Source organism: Mustela lutreola, chromosome 18 (assembly GCF_030435805.1).
Source record: "Mustela lutreola isolate mMusLut2 chromosome 18, mMusLut2.pri, whole genome shotgun sequence".
Classification (NCBI taxonomy): Eukaryota; Metazoa; Chordata; class Mammalia; order Carnivora; family Mustelidae; genus Mustela; species Mustela lutreola.
In genome coordinates, this window is record NC_081307.1 from 2558628 (window position 1) to 2576891 (window position 18264).

At 37.7% G+C, this 18264-nt stretch overlaps 1 protein-coding gene across 9 annotated transcripts in view; it reads right to left on the minus strand.

Annotated features, from left to right (window-relative positions):
• PSD3 (pleckstrin and Sec7 domain containing 3) overlaps positions 1-18264 on the minus strand; it is a 769411-nt gene that overhangs the window by 371372 nt on the left and 379775 nt on the right. Inside the window, exon 1 of one of the 9 annotated variants that reach the window (XM_059155889.1) lies at positions 9774-9883. The exons of 6 other annotated variants lie outside the window; for them this stretch is intronic. In XM_059155889.1, the coding sequence (XP_059011872.1) occupies positions 9774-9808 (35 nt within the window). In that variant the 5' untranslated portion in view covers positions 9809-9883. Of the gene's footprint in view, positions 1-1328; positions 1444-9730; positions 9884-18264 lie in introns of those variants that run through there. 2 more of the 9 variants (XM_059155893.1, XM_059155888.1) reach the window with 2 other exon arrangements.

Genomic DNA, 18264 nt, shown 5'->3' on the forward strand with positions numbered 1-18264 from the left:
GCCCAGCCACACCAGGTAGCTCCTAGGAACTGCACTGCTCCATACTTCCCCAACCATGCTAGACTTGAGGGAGATAACCATCCCTCACAACTCCTCTCCAAACTCAATTTTATTAGCAAGTATTCCACATGCTATCCTTGAAAGAGAGCTATATGGGGAAGGAATAGAGAGAGTTTATCCCATAAGTGTCTTTTACACTCAATTATTCTGCTCAATGCACAGGTCAACTCACACATCCCACAGGACACTGTGGAGAAGCTAGACGTACCAAGTGGGGGCTTATCAAACCCAGGCTGACTTGATTTTACTGCAGCTATTAATGACAATACTTCATTTTTTAAAGTCAGTCAAATATTAAACCATAACTGATGCCAGGACAACAAACATAAAGTGGAACTGCCCCAGGCAAACTAAGATATTTGCTAACCCTTCTTTAAACAGTTAGCCACCTTAAACAAATTTCCAACAGAAATAGATACCAATTAAAATATATTACTTCATTATGAGATCTTCATGCAAATACATTTAAATATTTTTTCATCTAAACCTTCCTCTACAGAGTTACCAGCCAGTTTTATGAAATCTATCCTATCAGAAAACTGAGTATTTAGTCATTATATACAGCAAACCTGTAATATATAAACTCGTAGTAGAAAATTCTTTTAAAGGGCAACTCACACTTTGTGGTGGAAATGTAAAATATTTATTCGAAGAACTATTTTAGTTAAAATCAAGTAATTTTTATAATTATAAAAGAAAACCCCTGCAGTTGGGTCTGCATGCATTCTCTTACTCTATGTAGTAGCTATCATGGAGAAAAAACAAATGCCAAAGAAAGCAGTTTCTTTTCAATTAAACTGCTACTTACCGCTCATTTTTCAAGACAAATTTATGGCATATATTTAATCACTCCATGTAAATAGTATAATTGCACCACACATTCAGTACTGCAAAGATTTTGTTCAAATACAAGAGACTTATCCTAAAGAGCATATACATTTTATAAGTGTAGTGGTGATAGTCACTCCTGTTCCTCATTCCTCATGTTTGCCCCCTCTTTCTACTCTCTTGCCCAGTCCAGTCTATTTCACCTCATTCTCCCTACATTCTTCAAAAGGAGGTAATTTTAAAATCTGTTCAAATCAGATTTCTCTGGATTTTCTTGAAAAAACCTTCAATGAAAAAGAAATATAGTGGGGATAAATACCTCCATTCCTAGATGGCTTCATTCTGTCCCATTTCATGATTTATGAGATTACTTGAACAAGAACAGAGACTGCTCTTTTCAAATCAGAAAGCGTCACAATATGATGGCAATACAAACTCACCAGCAATAAGGAAGACACCAAAGAGAACTCATCCCAGAGCATAGGGTGACTGGGCCATACATACATCCTCTTATAAGCCCCTTCTCAGCACTCTTTGCCCCACAAGTCCAGTGTTTGTTGGTCCACTAGAGCTTCTAAGGATCTAGCTCCCTGTGAAGTCATATTACTATGACCTCACCACCTTGGCAGAGGGCTTACTGTTGGGGTTTTTGTAATGTTTTTAAAATCACAATAAAAATAGGAGCCCGAACACAAGAGCCACTGTATATAAGGAGCATAAATAACAATGGTAGCCTAGCCTCGCTCACACTTGATAAAGCAAACTGGATGATCCCTCTCAGGAGGGATGACACCCCATTTTGTTTCCTGGAATACACAAGAAATTGTTCATCTAGTCTGCTGAATATTAGATGCTTTCAGTAGTTTGATTTTTTCCTTTTTTTTTTTTTCCTAGTCCCTCTTCTTGATCAAGTACTTTCACAATTTCCTAAGGTGAAATTCCTACTAGCCACTTAAATATAGAGACTCCCAAAAGATTCTCCGTGTGTTCTAGATAATGCTTCACTGGGGCCTGTACCTCACACCTGCAAACAAATATGGTAACACTAATATCAAAAGAAAGATCAAATTATTGAGTCTGATCACCGGGCATTCCCATAACCTTTTTTAATGATAGGATTGCCAGTTTTTCTAAATAAAAATAATAGGATACCTAATTAAATGTCAAATATACAAAAAATCTGAACTTCATATAAACAAAAAATAGTTTTTAGTACAGAACATACATACACACACAAATCACTCAACGTTTATCTGAAATTCAAATTTTTTAACTGGTCTTCTTATACTTTACCTAGGTTCTCCTGATAACACAACCTCTTAAAATGTTTGTTCTAAACTTATTTGAAGAATTCCAATAATGGTGTTCCCTAACTGCCAACAGGTAATATGTTTCACAGCCCATACCATGGGTTTATTGTGACTTACTTATGTAATTTTTATTCCTTATTAAACTACTTTTCTATAGTTTCATCAAGACCTTCTCTCATTTGCCTATGACCTACTGATTCTTCTCTAACCTCCTCTAAATACAAAGGAAAAACTCTCTTTTCTCTATATAGTCACTGTTCTTTCCAAGCCTACATACCGCTACCACAGATGTAATAATATGCCTCCTTCATAAAAATCCTACACAAGATAAAAATCCAGGGGGAGAGTCAAGATGGTGGAGGAGTAGCAGACTGAGATGACATCAGGTCACAGGAGTTCAGCTAGGTAGTTATCAAAACAATCCAAACACCTACAAACCCAGCAGGAGATCAAAGAGAAGAAGAACAGCAATTCTAGAAACAGAAAATCAACCACTTTCTGAAAGGTAGGACTTGCAGAGAAGTGAATCTGAAGTGACAGATTCTAGCTGATGGGGGAGGGGCCAGCTCCCAGCAAGTGGGGGAGTAATGGAACACAAAATCCAAACTTTTAGAAGTCTGCTCCACTGAGGGACACAGCTCTAGAGGCTAAGTGGGGGTGGAGCCCTTGCGGGGACAGTGTGGTCTCAGGTCCCACGGGGTCACAGAAGGATCAGGGATGTCTGAGGGTAGCAGAGTTCACAGGTGTCAGAGTGAGGAAGCCAACAACAGAGACAGAGCCAAGTAGTGAACTCCCAGCATGGGCTTACTTTAAACTGTGATCTGCGGCACAGCTGGGCCACTGCTCTTTGAGCAGATACCCCACAAGTGTCAGATCCAGGGAGACCCACCTTCCTCCACCAGAACAGTGCAGCAAGAATCTGCTGGGTTTGGAGACTCCAAAAGGGACCATGTGCCAGAGACAGAAATTCTTGGTCACAGGCTGGGTGAGCTCAGAGTGGGGCTGGAGACCAGGGAGTTGGGAATGATTGGGCGCTTTTCTCTGAGAGCACACTGAGAAGTGGGGCCACGAGCTCTTGGCTCCTCTTGCCTAGAGACTTCCAGAGCTCTGTGGAAAGCATTCAGGGAACAAAAGCTCCCAAGAATGAACCCTAGCAGATTACTTAGCCCAGCCCCTGGCAAGGGTGGTGCAATTCTGCCTCGGGCAAAGACATTTAAGAAACATGGCAACAGGCCCCTCTCCCAAAAGATCAGCAAGAACATCCAGCCAAAACCAAGCTCACTGATCAAGGAGAACAGTGGAATTCCAGAGGAAGGGAAAGCAAAGCATGGAATTCATGGCTTTCTCCCCATGATTCTTTAATCTTGCAAAGCTAATTAAATGTTTTTAATATTTTTTTGTTATTCTATTTTTTAACTTTTCCTCTTTCTTCTTTTAGTGTTTATTAACTAATTTATCTTAACAATACCTTTCTTTAAAAAAAAATCTTTTAAATCATTATTATAGTCATATTTTATCCTTCATTGTATCTAACTTTATTTTTTGTATACATATAGGGTTTTTTCATCTAAAAAATTTTGGGAAACAGTACCTACTAACAGATCAAAATATACCCCAAATCTAGCACATGGCTTTGTTCTAGTCTCCAGCCTGAGCAAATCCTCTCCACTTTCTTTTTCCAACCAACTTACCAATTCCTTTTTTAGACTTTTTAAAAATTTTTCATCTTTACAGTCATATTCCATCCTTTCATCATGTTTACCCTTGTTTTTGTATATATATTCTTCTCTTCTTTAAAATTTTGGGAGGTAGTTTCTTCTAAAACCGAAAATCAAGTGGGTGGCTCCATTCTATTCACCAGTTCTTTATATATATATATATATATAAAATCCTTTTTACCCCCTTTCTTCTACCCCCAATTTAGGGTCTCTTCTGATTTAGTTAGCATACATTTTTCTGGAGTCTTTGCCACCCTTTTAGTATTTTATTCTCTCATTCATATATATTTTTTTAAAGATTTTATTTATTATCTGAGAGAGAGAGACAGTGAGAGAGAGCATGAGAGGGAAGGTCAGAGAGAGAAGCAGACTCCCCATGGAGCTGGAAGTCCGATGTGGGACTCGATCCCAGCTCTCCAGGACCATAACCTGAGCTGAAGGCAGTTGCTTAAGCAACTGAGCCACCCAGGTGCCCTTCATTCATATTATTATCTGGATAAAATGATAACACAGAAAGACTCACCACAAAAAAAAAAAAAAAAGAAGAACAACAACAACAACAACAACAAGAGGCAGTACTGAAGGCTAAGAACCTAATCAATACGGACATTGGTAATAATAACTTCAGAATGACAATTCTCAAGGTGCTAGCTGGACTCAAAAAAGACATGGAAGATATTAGAGAAACACTGACAAGAAAAATAAAAGCCCTTTCTGGAAAAATTTTTAAAAAAACTAAAATCTAACCAAGCTGAAATCAAAAAAGCTATTAATGATATGCAATCAAAAAATGGAGTTTCTTACTGCTAGGACAAATGAGGCAGAAGAGAGAATTAGTGGTATAGAAGACCAAATGACAGAGAATAAAGAAACTGACCAAAAGAGAGACAAACAACTACTGGACCATGAGGGAAGAAATCAAGAGCTAAGTGATACCATAAGACAAAAGAATATTAGAATAAATGGGATTCCAGAAGAAGAAGGGGGGAGACAGAAGGCATATTGGAGCAAGTTATAGTAGAGATTTTCCTTAATATGGCAAAGGGAACAAGCATCAATCCAGAAGGCACAGAAAACCCCCCTCACAATTAAATAAAAATAGGTCCACAACCTGTCATCTAATACTGAAACTAACAAATCGTAGAGACAAAGAGAAAATCCTGAAAGCAGCTCGGGACAAGAAGTCTATAACATGCAATGGTAAAAATATTAGATTGGCAGCAGACTTATCCACAGAGACCTGGCAGGCCAGAAAGAACTGGCATGATATATTCAGAGTACTAAATGAGAAAAACATGCAGCCAAGAATATGATATCCAGCTAGATTATCATTGAAAATAGAAGGGGAGATTTAAAAAAGCTTCCAAGAAAAACAAAATCTAAAAGAATTTATAAACAGTAAACCAGCTCTACAGGAAATATTGAAAAGGGTCCTCTAAGCAAAAAGAGAACCTAAAAGTAGTAGACCAGAAAGGAACAGAGACAATATACAGCAACAGTCCCCTTACAGGCAATATAATGGCACTAAATTCATATCTTTCAAGAGTTATCCTGAATGTAAATGGGCTAAATGTCCCAATCAAAAGACACAGGGTATCAGAATGGATAAAAAAACAAAACCCATCAATACACTGTCTACAATAAACTCATTTTAGACTCAAAGAAACCTGCAGATTTAAACTGAGAGGGTGGAAAACAATTTACCATGCATGGACATCAAAAGAAAGCTGGGGTGGCAATCCTTATATCAGATAAATTAGATTTTAAGCCAAAAACTGTAACAAGAGATGAGAAAGGAAGGACACTACATCATACTCAAAGGGTCTGTCCAACAAGAAGATCTAACAATTTTAAATATCTATGCCCCTAACATGGGAGCAGCCAACTATATAAACCAATTAATAACAAAATCGAAGAAACACATCTATAATAATACAGTAATAGTAGGGGACTTTAACATCCCCCTCACTGAAATGGACAGATCATCCAAGCAAAAGATCAATAAGAAAATAAAGGCCTTTTTAGACACAATGGACCAGATGGACATCACAGATATATTCAGAACATTCCATCCCAAAGCAACAGAATACACATTCTGCTCAAGTGCACATGGAACATTTTCCAGGACAGATCACATCCTGGGTCACAAATCAGGTCTCACCAAGTATCAAAAGACTGGGATCATTCCCTGCATATTTGCAGACCACAATGCTCTGAAGCTAGAACTCAGTTGCAAGAGGAAAGTTAAAAAGAACCCAAATACATAGAGGTTAAAGAATGAAGGGGTCAACCAGAAAATTAAAGAAGAATTGAAGAAATCCATGGAAACAAATGACAATGAAAATACAACAGTTCAAAATCTGTGGGACACAGCAAAGGCAGTCCTAAAAGGAAAATATATAGCAATACATGCCTTTCTCAAGAAACAAGAAAGGTCTCAAATACACAACCTAACCCTACACCTAAAGGAGCTGGACAAAGAACAGCAAAGAAAGCCTAAACCCAGAAGGAGAAGAGAAATATGAAACTAGGAGCTGGTTCTTGGAAAGAATTAATAAAATTGATAAACCCTTGGCCAGACTTACAAAAAGAATAGAGAAAAGGACCCAAATAAATAAAAATCATGAATGAAAGAGGAGAGATCACAACCAACACCAAAGAAATACAAACAATCATAAAAACATGCTATGAGCAACTATACGCCAGCAAATTTGACAATTTGGAAGAAATGTATGCATTCCTAGAGACTATAAACTACCACAACTGAACCAGGAAGAAACAGAAAACCTGAACAGACCCATAATCAGTAAGGAGACTAAAGCAGTCACCAAAAATCTCCCAACAAACAAGAACCCAGGGCCAGAGGGCTTCCCAGGGGGAATTCTACCACACATTTCAAGAAGAATTAATACCTATTCTCCTGAAACTGTTCCAAAAAATAGAAATGGAAGGAAAACTTCCAAACTTATTTTATGAAGCCAGCATTACCTTGATCCCAAAACCAGACAAAAATGCCATCAAAAAAGAGAATTACAGACCAATATCCTTGATGAACACAGATACAAAAATTCTCACCAAAATACCAGCCAATAGGATCCAACAGTACATTAAAAGGATTATTTCCCACGGCCAAGGGGGATTTATTCCAGGGCTGCAAGTTTGGTTCAACATCTGCAAATCAATCAATGTGATACAATACATTAATAAAAGAAAGAACAAGAACCATATGATACTCTCAATAGATGCTGAAAAAGCATTTGACAAAGTATAGCATTTGACAAAGTACAGCATCCTTTCTTGATCAAAACTCTTCAAAGTGTAGGGGTAGAGGGTACATATCTTAATATCCTCAAAGCCATTTATGAAAAACCCACTGCAAATATCATTCTCAATGGAGAAAAACTTAGAGAATTTCCGCTAAGGTCAGGAACATGGCAGGGATGTCCATTATCACCACTGCTATTCAACATAGTACTAGAAGTCCTAGCCTCAGCCCTCAGACAACAAAAAGAAATTAAATGCATCCAAATGGGCAAAGAAGTCGTCAAACTCTCATTCTTTGCAGATGGTATGATACTTTATGTGGAAAACCCAAAAGACTCCACTCCAAATCTGCTAGAACTTGTGTAGGAATTCAGTAAAGTGTCAGGATATAAAATCAATGCACAGAAATCAGTTGCATTTCTTTACACCAACAATAAGACAGAAGAAAGATAAATTGCATCCCAAACCATAATACCTATGAATAAACCTAACCAAAGAGGCAAAGAATTTATACTCAAAACTATAAGGTACTCATGAAAGAAACTGAGGGAGACACAAAGAAATGGAAAAATGTTCCATGCTCATGGATAGGAAGAACGAATACTATGAAAATGTCTATGTTACCTAAAGCAATCTGCACATCAATGTAATCCCTATCAAAATACCATCAATTTTTTTCAAGGAAATGGAACAAATAATCCTAAAATCTATATGGAACCAGAAAAGACCTCAAATAGCCACAGGAATGTTGAAAAAGAAAGCCAAAGTCTGGTGGCATCACAATTCCAGACTTCAAGCTCTATTACAAAGCTATCATCACCAAGACAGTATGGTACTGGCACAAAAACAGACACATAGATCAATGGAACAGAAGAGAGAGCCCAGAAATAGACCTTCAACTCTATGTTCAACTAATCTTTTACAAAGAATGGAAAGAATGTCCAACGGAAAAAAGTCTCTTCAACAAATGGTGTTGGGAAAATTGAATAGCCACATGCAGAAAAATGAAACTGGACCATTTCCTTACACCACAAACAAAAATATACTCCAAATGGATGAAAGACCTCAATGTGAGACAGGAATCCATCAAATTCCTTAAGAAGAACACAGGCAGCAACCTCTTTGACCTCAGCTGCAGCAACTTCTTCCTAGAAACATCGCCAAAGGCAAGGGAAGCAAGGGCAAAAATGAACTACTGGGACTTCATCAAGATCAAAAGCTTTTGCACAACAAAGGAAACAGTCAACACAACCAAAAGACAACTGACAGAATGGGAGAACATATCCGCAAATGACATATCAGATAGATAAAGGGCTAGTATCCAAAATCTTTAAAGAACTTTCAAACTCAACACCCAAAGAATAAATTATCCAATCAAGAAATGGGCAGGGACATGAACAGACATTTCTGCAAAGAAGATATCCAGATGGCCAACAGACACATGAAAAAATGCTCATCACTGAGTGCACATCACTCAGCATCAGGGAAATACAAATCAAAACCACAATGAGATACCACCTCACACTAGGAAGAATGGCTAAAATTAACCAGTCAGGAAATGACAGAAGCTGGCGAGGATGCAGAAAAAGGGGAACCCTCCTAAACTGTTGGTGGGAATGCAAGCTGGTGCAGCCACTCTGGAAAATAGCAAGAAGGTTACTCAAAACGTTGAAAATAGAGCTACCCTATAACCCAGCAATTGCACTCCTGTAATCGCACTACTGGGTATTTACCCTAAAGATACAAGTGTAGCGATCCGAAGGGGCACAAGTCCCCGAATGTTTATAGCAGCAATTTCCACAAAAGCCAAACTATGGAAAGAACCTAGATGTCCATCAACAGATGAATGGATAAAGAAGAAGGGGTATATATATACAATGGAATACTATGCAGCCATCAAAAGAAATAAAATCTTGCCATTTGCAACCAAGTGGATGGAACTAGAGGGTATTATGCTGAGCAAAATAAGTCAATCAGAGAAAGACAATTATCATATGATCTCCCTGATATGAGAAGTTTAGAGGCAAAGTTGGGGGGTTTGGGGGGTAGGAGGAAAAAATGAAACAAGATGGGATTGGGAGGGAGACAGACCATAAGAGATTCTTAATCTCACAAAACAAACTGAGGTATGGAGAGGGTGGTTGGGTTATGGACATTGGGGAGGGTATATGCTATGGTGAGTGCTGTAAAGTGTGTAAGCCTAAAAATTCATAGACTTGTACCCCTGGGCAATATAATACATTATATATTAATTTTAAAAAAACTATAAAAAATGATAAAAATCCATATCTGTAGCATGTCAGATAAGACCATTCACAAGCTGATTCCAACTGCTCATTTAGATTTATCATCTACCATTTAACTCATGCTTGGGCCCTACAGGGATATTACTGTGCTTTTCCATCTTGTTCCTTTTGCCCCTTTTGTTACACCTATGCTAAAATTCTGGGGTGCCCCAAATTTTGCAAATTCTTTTGACCCTACAAGACCCCAAGTGAGATAACTTTACAACTCCTTCCACCTGCATTCTCAGAGCACTTGATAAATTACCTTTATTCTAGCTCTTCTTTTAAAAGTCTCCTCTCTCACCTACCAAAATCTTGAATTTCGCTCTGTTATGTACATCATGCCTGTAGGCCGGTTATTCAATAGCCACCTGCTAAAACGATGCAAGAACTGAGCAACTGGCTGTATCCACTGTCTCCACTGTCTTCTCTGCTATACTATCAATGACACATGGTACGGACTTTCTAGTTCATTATGACCAATCCTGGAATGTTCTAGAAGAGACTGACATCAGCAGAGGGTACCAGTTAGATTTTCTGGTGTCGTATTTACTTTGAATATTAATTTTAAAAAGTTCTTTAAATTTGTATTGAATTGAGGTAATAAAAGTAGGATAAAAAGTGAACTAGGTTAAAGTGTCTAAGCTTCCCATATCCCACCATTTATAAGGTATATTGGGGAGTTGTACATAGAAAAAAACAACAAACAGCACCTAGTCCAATTTTATACTGTACAGGCTAGGTAAAGGCCAGTCAGAAGAATCCCAAGGAGTTGAAGAGTTGCAAGTGGAATGAAAGGACCAGAGGGTACAATATGACCCTGGCAACATTTTTCATGCTGCAAATACAGACACAAAAGTCTGGAACCAACAGATTTAGGGAAGCCAGTACAAATGCATTAGCTTTCATGGCAAGAATGAATCTCAGTCAAAAAAGAGTTTTAAGTATATCATAAGCAAGATACATTTAAATTCTGAAGTATAAAATTGCCTTTGAGAAAAGAAAGGAATCTTACTGGCCATCAAGCATTTATGTCTCAGGCACTGCAGAGAGCATATCATCTAATCTTGGAGGAAATATAAATGAGAAATTATTCAGAACAGCTACAGTACCCCCAGAGGTACCCATTCACCTAACAGCATCTCACCCTGGTTAAGCACTTACTTTGTGCCAGATAAGTGCTTCCTAGAGATTGTCTCATCTAACCCTCAGCAGTCTTATAAAGTAGATAGTTGTATACCCATTTCATAGATGGAAACTGAGGCACAGAGCTGGACATGGACAATGGTACTTCAGTACCCAAGTCCTTTATATCCTCTACTACTACTAATTTTGCTACTGGTAGTCATTTTCTGGTATGGTTGTTTTTGCTGATTCTACAAATATTAACAAATTCCTTACCATGTGTCAAACAATGTGTTTAGGTGCTTCCTACTTAGGAATACTTCAGCAAATGAAAGAAAACACTTCTACCCCAGGAGAGCTGAAAATAAACAACAAACATAATAAAAGAAAAAAAAATATGTGTGTGTGTGTGTGCGCGCATGTGTGTGTGCGAGTGTGTGTGTGTGCGTGTGTGTGTAGTATGTTAGAAGGTAATAACTGCTATGGAAAAAAATAGGACAAAAAAATAGAGATCAAGAATCTCAGTCTGGGGAGAGAGGTAGATATAGTTTTATTTATAAAATGGTCATGGGAGGTCCCAGCAACTTGAAGGGTAGAGCTGTCAGCACTTAATATAAGGAAACCAAAGTTGGCACAGGTTTTAAGAGAAAGAAGTTCCATTTTACTTTTTTAAATATTTTATTTATTTGACAGAGAGCGACACAGTGAGAGAGAAAACACAGGGAGTGGGAGAGGGAGAAGCAGGATTCCCACCGAACAGGAAGTGGGGCTCAATCCCAGGACCCTGGGATCAGGACCTGAGCCAAAGGCAGATACGTAACGACTCAGCCAACCAGGCGCCCCCAGAAGTTCCATTTTTGATACACTGACTTTGATATTTCCATTAGACATCCAAGGAGATACAAGAATTAAAAGACAATATGCCTGGGGCCTACTCCAGGGAATTCTCAGACTGTTGGCCTGAGGTGGGCCTTCACATTTTCTTTTTCTTTTTTAAGCTCCAAGAAGATTCTGATGTTATCAGGATTTTAAGCCACAACCGTAACCCATGGAAACTTACTATAGGTCCAAAGAGGAGAAATGGTAATTATCGGACTTGGATTTTTTTTTTTTTTTTTTTTTTTTAAGAGAGAGGAAAAGACAGTTTTAAGCAGGCTCCATTTTCAAGGGCAGAGCTGGGCTCAGGGCTCAATCTCAAAACCCTAAGATCATGACATGAGCAGAAACCAAGAGTCAGATGGTTAAGCCACCCAGGCACCCCACCAGACTTGGATTTTTATGAGATCACTTTCCTTTGTACCATGAGGGAAAAACTATAGGGAGACAAAATGGAGGGCAAGGAAATCAGCTAGGAAAGCTATCAAAATACTAAGGCTAGGCAATAAGAACCTGAATTGAAAGATAATTCATGCGAATATTAAACAACAACAACAAAAAATACCTGCTCCGAGGGGCGGTTGGTAAAGTGATGAACCTCTCAATTTCCACTCAAGTCACGATCTCGGAGTCAAGAGACTGGCCTGCCTCGGGCTCCACACTCAGCACATAGTCTACTTGAGACTCTTTCCTTCTCCCCCTGTGCATGCTCTTTCCCTCAAATAAACAAATCTTTAAAAAGTAATAATAACCTGTTCTGAAAGAGATTTAGAAAGTAAACTGAAAGCACATATTGAGTGATTTGGAATGTGTGTGAAGCTGTGTTCAAAGGGAGAGCAGAAGGCTAACTCTGACTTAGAAGCTGGGAAGAATATGTTGTCACCAACCAAGATAACAAATAAAGAGGAAGAAGATGGGGCGTGTGACAGTGTGTGAGGGGCACACGAGCACGCGCACATACAGCAACAAGAGACAGAAAGAGAAAAGATCATGAATTTGATTCGAAGATGTAATAGCATAAGGGGTCTACGGAATATTTAGGCAGAGTTGTGTAGTAGCCACAGCAGCTATGCCACTACAGTAGGAACTCAGTACAGGCATAGCAGTCCCCTCCACTAATGAGGATAGATCACCTGGTAAGGGGCTGTAATATCCAATATGACCAAGGAGCCCAGAAATGTGTGACAAAGAAATACATCTATATTCATCTCAACACAAATTCATTATGACAGAAGAATTAGGAGGTCTCCTTTCATGTATTAATAAGATTCCACATGCAAGTGCTTAGTTTGCCAGTAACAATTATTAGTTTATAAGATGCTAAAAGCAAGTATCTGCCAAAAAGTTCCAGTTAGACCACCAAGGTTCAAACACTGGTTCTATCAGTCACCAGAAAGGGGAAATTCATTATTTTCTTTGTGAGCCTCAGTTTCTTCATCTACAAAATGGAGAGAACAGTACCAACTTCCCAAGATGTTGTGCAGATTAAATGAGAAGATCCACATAAATGCTTACCTACTAGTGTTTGGCACATAGTGAACAGTAAGTGTTAGCTGCCATCACCAGACCCATTTTCTTCACAGCTACTACTCCCTATATCTTTAAGATTATTACTTGGTTATTTAGATGATCACATGAAATAATTACCTCAGGCAGTATTTTATTAAATGTAAATGTTATTTGTACTGTACACAAATGTTAACTGGCTCTCAGTAGAAATTAATACTTTTCTCTAAAGAAAACTGCCTCAAATGAACCCACTTTTGACATTTACATAGAATACATCTCTCTAGATGGGACTGCATTTTACTTATAAATGATTTCAGGGACTTTATAATTTTAGAGAACCATTGACAAAATCTAAACATAGAAACTACTAATGGCTAGTTCTGTTTGGTATGGAAAACGTAATTCAGTCTTTACAAATGAAGAATTGTAAGTGTCACCTGGAGGTTCTAGCTTAGGATATTTTTTAAAGCCCATTTATTTTACTTAGTCCTGCATTCAGTATTACAGAAAGGGGCACCAACGTGCAAGGCAGTGGTACAGAAGCTGACCAAACTTACCAATTTGCCTTGGAAGCATTTATTTGCAGTAATTGGAATCTTTACTCTTCTAGAGCTTCATACTCCTCTAAGGGCATAACACAGATTATGCAGAGTTATTTCTTTTCTTTTTGCTTTTTTGCTTTTTGAGTTTTTTATTTTGTTTTGATTTTTCATATTAAACTGGAGATTTTCTGGCCTGGCTCTCAAACGAGGATGTAATTTTGCTGTAATAGTATCAAGTCAATTTTAATACAACTACATTATAAAACTTTGAGATGAATCATCTGCAAAGCAACTATTACTAGATGCCTGGCTTGATAATAAATAAGGAGGAAAGTGATACAAAAACATTTACGAGCTATTATTTGCACAGAAGCTTCCGTGAACAAATCAGTGAATCCCAATTCCAGTGGGCAAGAAAGGAAGAGTGAATCATTCACAGATGGACTAACTTGTTCTCCTGGAATGCTATTAAAATGCCACTGCATATTCTGAGTTTACATCTTTCATGAGATACAGCCTTTGGCCATGTTACCTCACTGCCTTTACACTATATCACTCTCTACCCTGACAAAAGGAAATAAAAGGGGCAACTGCATTCCATATCCCTGTAAATTCATAAGTAGACAGTCTGAAGCTGACCATATTGGTTAGTGACTGTGTTTATGCACTACGCACTCAGGGGAAATGGGGTGGTCTGAATTTAGACAATATGCAAACACTTCTACACAGAAAAACACAAGCTTATCCCCCATGCCAAGATATTACATCCCTTCATGTTTCTCCAAAATCAAATTTTCTAATTTAATAAATTTTCATTTATTTGAAATGAAGGCATCAACACTCTAAATGAATGCATACATGCACAAACAAAGCATAAACTCATCAAAACACACCCTCCTTTGACCTGGAGGAGGAGGTATTACTTGGCCCTATGACACATGAGAAAGGAAAGACTTGTAAAAGGGACTAACTAAACTGCTAGAGTCCACTACATCACACCTGGGATTTAGTCAAGGATGCTATTACTGCCAAATGCAATACAATTATAAGGAAGAAAGCTTAAAACCCTTGGAGAGAATATTTACAGTAACACAGAATGAAATCAAGTCTATCCTTCCAAAGACAATTTATAAGAAGGAATGCCAAATTTTTAGAAGCCAAGAATTGACTGAACTAGCACATCTTTGCTTTTTCTCTCTGAATCCCTACCAACTAAAATAAGACAGACAACAAATAATAGTCACATACAATTCTATATAACAAGAAAACTAGTGACAATGGCTGCTTTTCTGTAGCACTTACCAGACTATTTCTTAGTACTTCCCCCTATTGAGGCCCATTCAATGACACAATCTATCATTAAACAAAAGACATCAATGCAAAAGCATTCCCAAATAACCACCTGATAACTCAAGATATGTTTTATTATTAGTTCAATCATAATTATCTGAAATTGTTTCTGGTTTTTTAAATTTATCTGATACTTAAAAATGATCAGTTTTCTATCACTATGGTTATATTATTGAGGAAAAGTTATGACTGAAAAATAATGTTTTAAAAGTGCTATATTCTGCCCCTTCATACCGGGGGATACCGGGGGAGGAGGGGGAATCCTCAATGTTAATTTAAAAAATATGAAGCACTGAATTACCTTTCAATGGGATCTTAAACCATCTTCTAATTATTCATATTAATAGCTGTTCCACACATTTTAGAACACAATAAATAATTTTTAAGAAAAAATTTATCTTCTGTCTACACTTTTACTGCACTGAATTAGTATTACTATACAATCACTGGGCAACAGAAAGTGAGCAAGGATTTTGCCAATGAGGGTATGCAGGAACTCTGACCAACACAACTGGCAACAGATACTCCACTAAGTAGATAATCCTTATATGGATAATTACTACATTTTTACTATTGTGAACAGTTTGTTAAATAGTGTCATATCAAGAGTTGGTGTACCCATCAACAAAAGGATAAAAGCCATATGATCATCTCAATACATGCACTAAAAACACTAGACAAAGAAGAACATCCATTCATGATTTTAAAAAATCTTCATTAAAGTAGGTTTAGAGGGAACATACCTTAACATACTAAAGGCCATCTATGAAAAACCCACAGTGAATATCAAACTCAAAAGGGAAAAACTGAGACTTCTCTCTAAGGTCAAGAACACAACAAAGATGTCCACTCTCACCAGTTTTATTCAAAATAGTACTAGATGTCCTAGCCTCAGCAATTAGACAACAAAAAGAAATAAAAGGCATCCAAACTGGCAAAGAAGAAGTCAAATTTTCACTATTTGCAGATGACAAGATACTCTATACAGAAAAACTGTAAGACTTCACAAAAAACTTCCAGAAATGATAAATTCAGTAGAGTCTCAGGGTACAAAAATCAACGTGGAGCTATCTCTTGCATTTTATACACCAATAATGAAACAGCAGAAAGAGAAATTAGAGGGCTCCTGGATGGCTCAGTGGGTTAAGCCACTGCCTTCGGCTCAGGACATGATCTCAGGGTCCTGGGATCGAGTCCCGCATCGGGCTCTCTGCTCAGCAGGGAGCCTGCTTCCTCCTCTCTCTCTGCCTTCCTCTCTGCCTACTTGTGATCTCTCTCTGTCGAATAAATAAATTAAATCTTTAAAAAAAATTAAAAAAAGAAAGAAATTAGATAAACAATCCCAACTAATTGAATTTATTTTTTTAAAGATTTTATTTTTTTATTTGATAGAGACAGAGTGTGTGCACACGTGAGCAGGGGGAGGGGCAGAGGAAGAGGAACAAGAGACTCCATGCTGAACCCAAAGCCCAATGCAGGACTTGATCTCATGACCCTGAAATGATGACCTGAGCCTAAACCAAGAGTCAGACACTTACCCAACAGAGCCATCCAGGCACCCCACAACTAACTGGAATTTAAATAAAAACTTAGGGAAAAAAAGAAAGAAAGAAAGAAAGAGAGAGAGAAAGTCCCATTTATAATTGTACTAAAAATAATAAGATACCTAGGGAATAAACATAACCAAAGAAATAAAAGACCTGTACTCTGAAAACTTAAAACACTGATGAAATAAACTAAAGATGACACAAACAAATAGAAAGATATTCCATACTCATGAATCCAAAGAACAAATATTTCTAAAATATCTCTATTATCCAAAGAAATCTACAAATGTAACGTAATCCCTATCAAAACACCAACAGCATTGTTCACAGAACTGGAATACACAATCCTAAAATTTGTATGGAAACACAAAAGACCTCAAATAACCCAAAGCAATCTTGAAAAACAAAAGCAAAGCTGGAGGTATTACAATTCCAAACTTCAAGTCGCATTACACAAAGCTGTAGTGATCACAACAGTATGGTACTGGTACAACAATAGACACATAGTTCAGTGGAACATAACAGAAAACCCAGAAATAAACCTACAACTATATGGCCAATTAAACTTTGTGAAGGAAGGAAAGAATAATCAGTAAGAAAAGACAGGCTCTTCAAGAAAAGTTATTGGGAAAACTGGACAGCTACATGCAAAAGAATGAAACTGGACCACTTTCTTATACCATACACAATAATATACTCAAAATGGATTAAAGACCTAAATGTGAAACCTGGAACCATAAAAATCTTAGAAGAGAGCACAGGCAGTAATTTTTCTGACTTTGGCTATAACAACATTTTTCTAGTTATGTCTCCTGAGACAAGGGAAATAAAAGCAAAACTAAATTATTGGAATTACCTCAAAATAAAAGACTTCTGTACAGCAAAGGAAACAATCAAAACTAAAAGACAACCTACAGAATGAGAGAAGATATTTGCAAATGACATACCCGATGAAGGGTTAGTATCCAAAATATATGAAGAACTTACAAAACTCAACACCCAGGGGTGCCTGGGTGGCTCAGTGGGGTAAGCCTCTGCCTTCAGCTCAGGTCATAATCTCAGGGTCCTGGAATCAAGCCCCACATCAGGCTCTCTGCTTAGCAGAAAGCCTGCTCCCCCCCTGTCTGGGCCTGCCTCTCTGACTACTTGTGATCTCTCACTGTCAAATAAATAAATAAAATCTTAAAAAACAAGAACAAAAACAAAAATAAACTCAACACCCCAAAAGCAATCTAATTAAAAATGGGCAGAATACATGAATAGACATTTCTCCAAAGACATCCAGATGGCCAAGAGACATATGAAAAGATGCTCAGCATCACTCACTATCAGGGAAATGCAAATCAAAACTATAGTGAATAACACCTCGTACTTGTCAGAATGCCTGAAATCAAAAACACAAGAAACAACAAGTGTTGGCAGGGATATGAAAAAAAAAAAGCAACCCTATTCACTGTTGGTGGATATGCATGCTGCTGCAGCTACTCTGGAAGGGGGAAGGGATGAGTGAAGTAAGTGATGGGGACAAAGGAGTGTTCTTGGCAAGGTGAGCACACAGTGATGTGGGGAAGTGTTGAATTACTATATTATATACCTGAAACTAATATAACACTATGTTAATTATACTGGAATTTAAAAGAAAATAAAAAAGGCTTTGCATCTAAACCAATCCTGTGAATCCCTGTTTGCCACTAAGCACACAGGTCAAGTGGTACCTAAAGCAAGTCAGGCATAGATCTATCTTGTCAGCAGTGGCTAGAGTTAGATGATGTATACGAATTCAAGTCAATTTTTTTTTTTTTAAATCAATCTCTGCTAGAGGTCTCAACTTAGAACTTAACTTCTTTTTA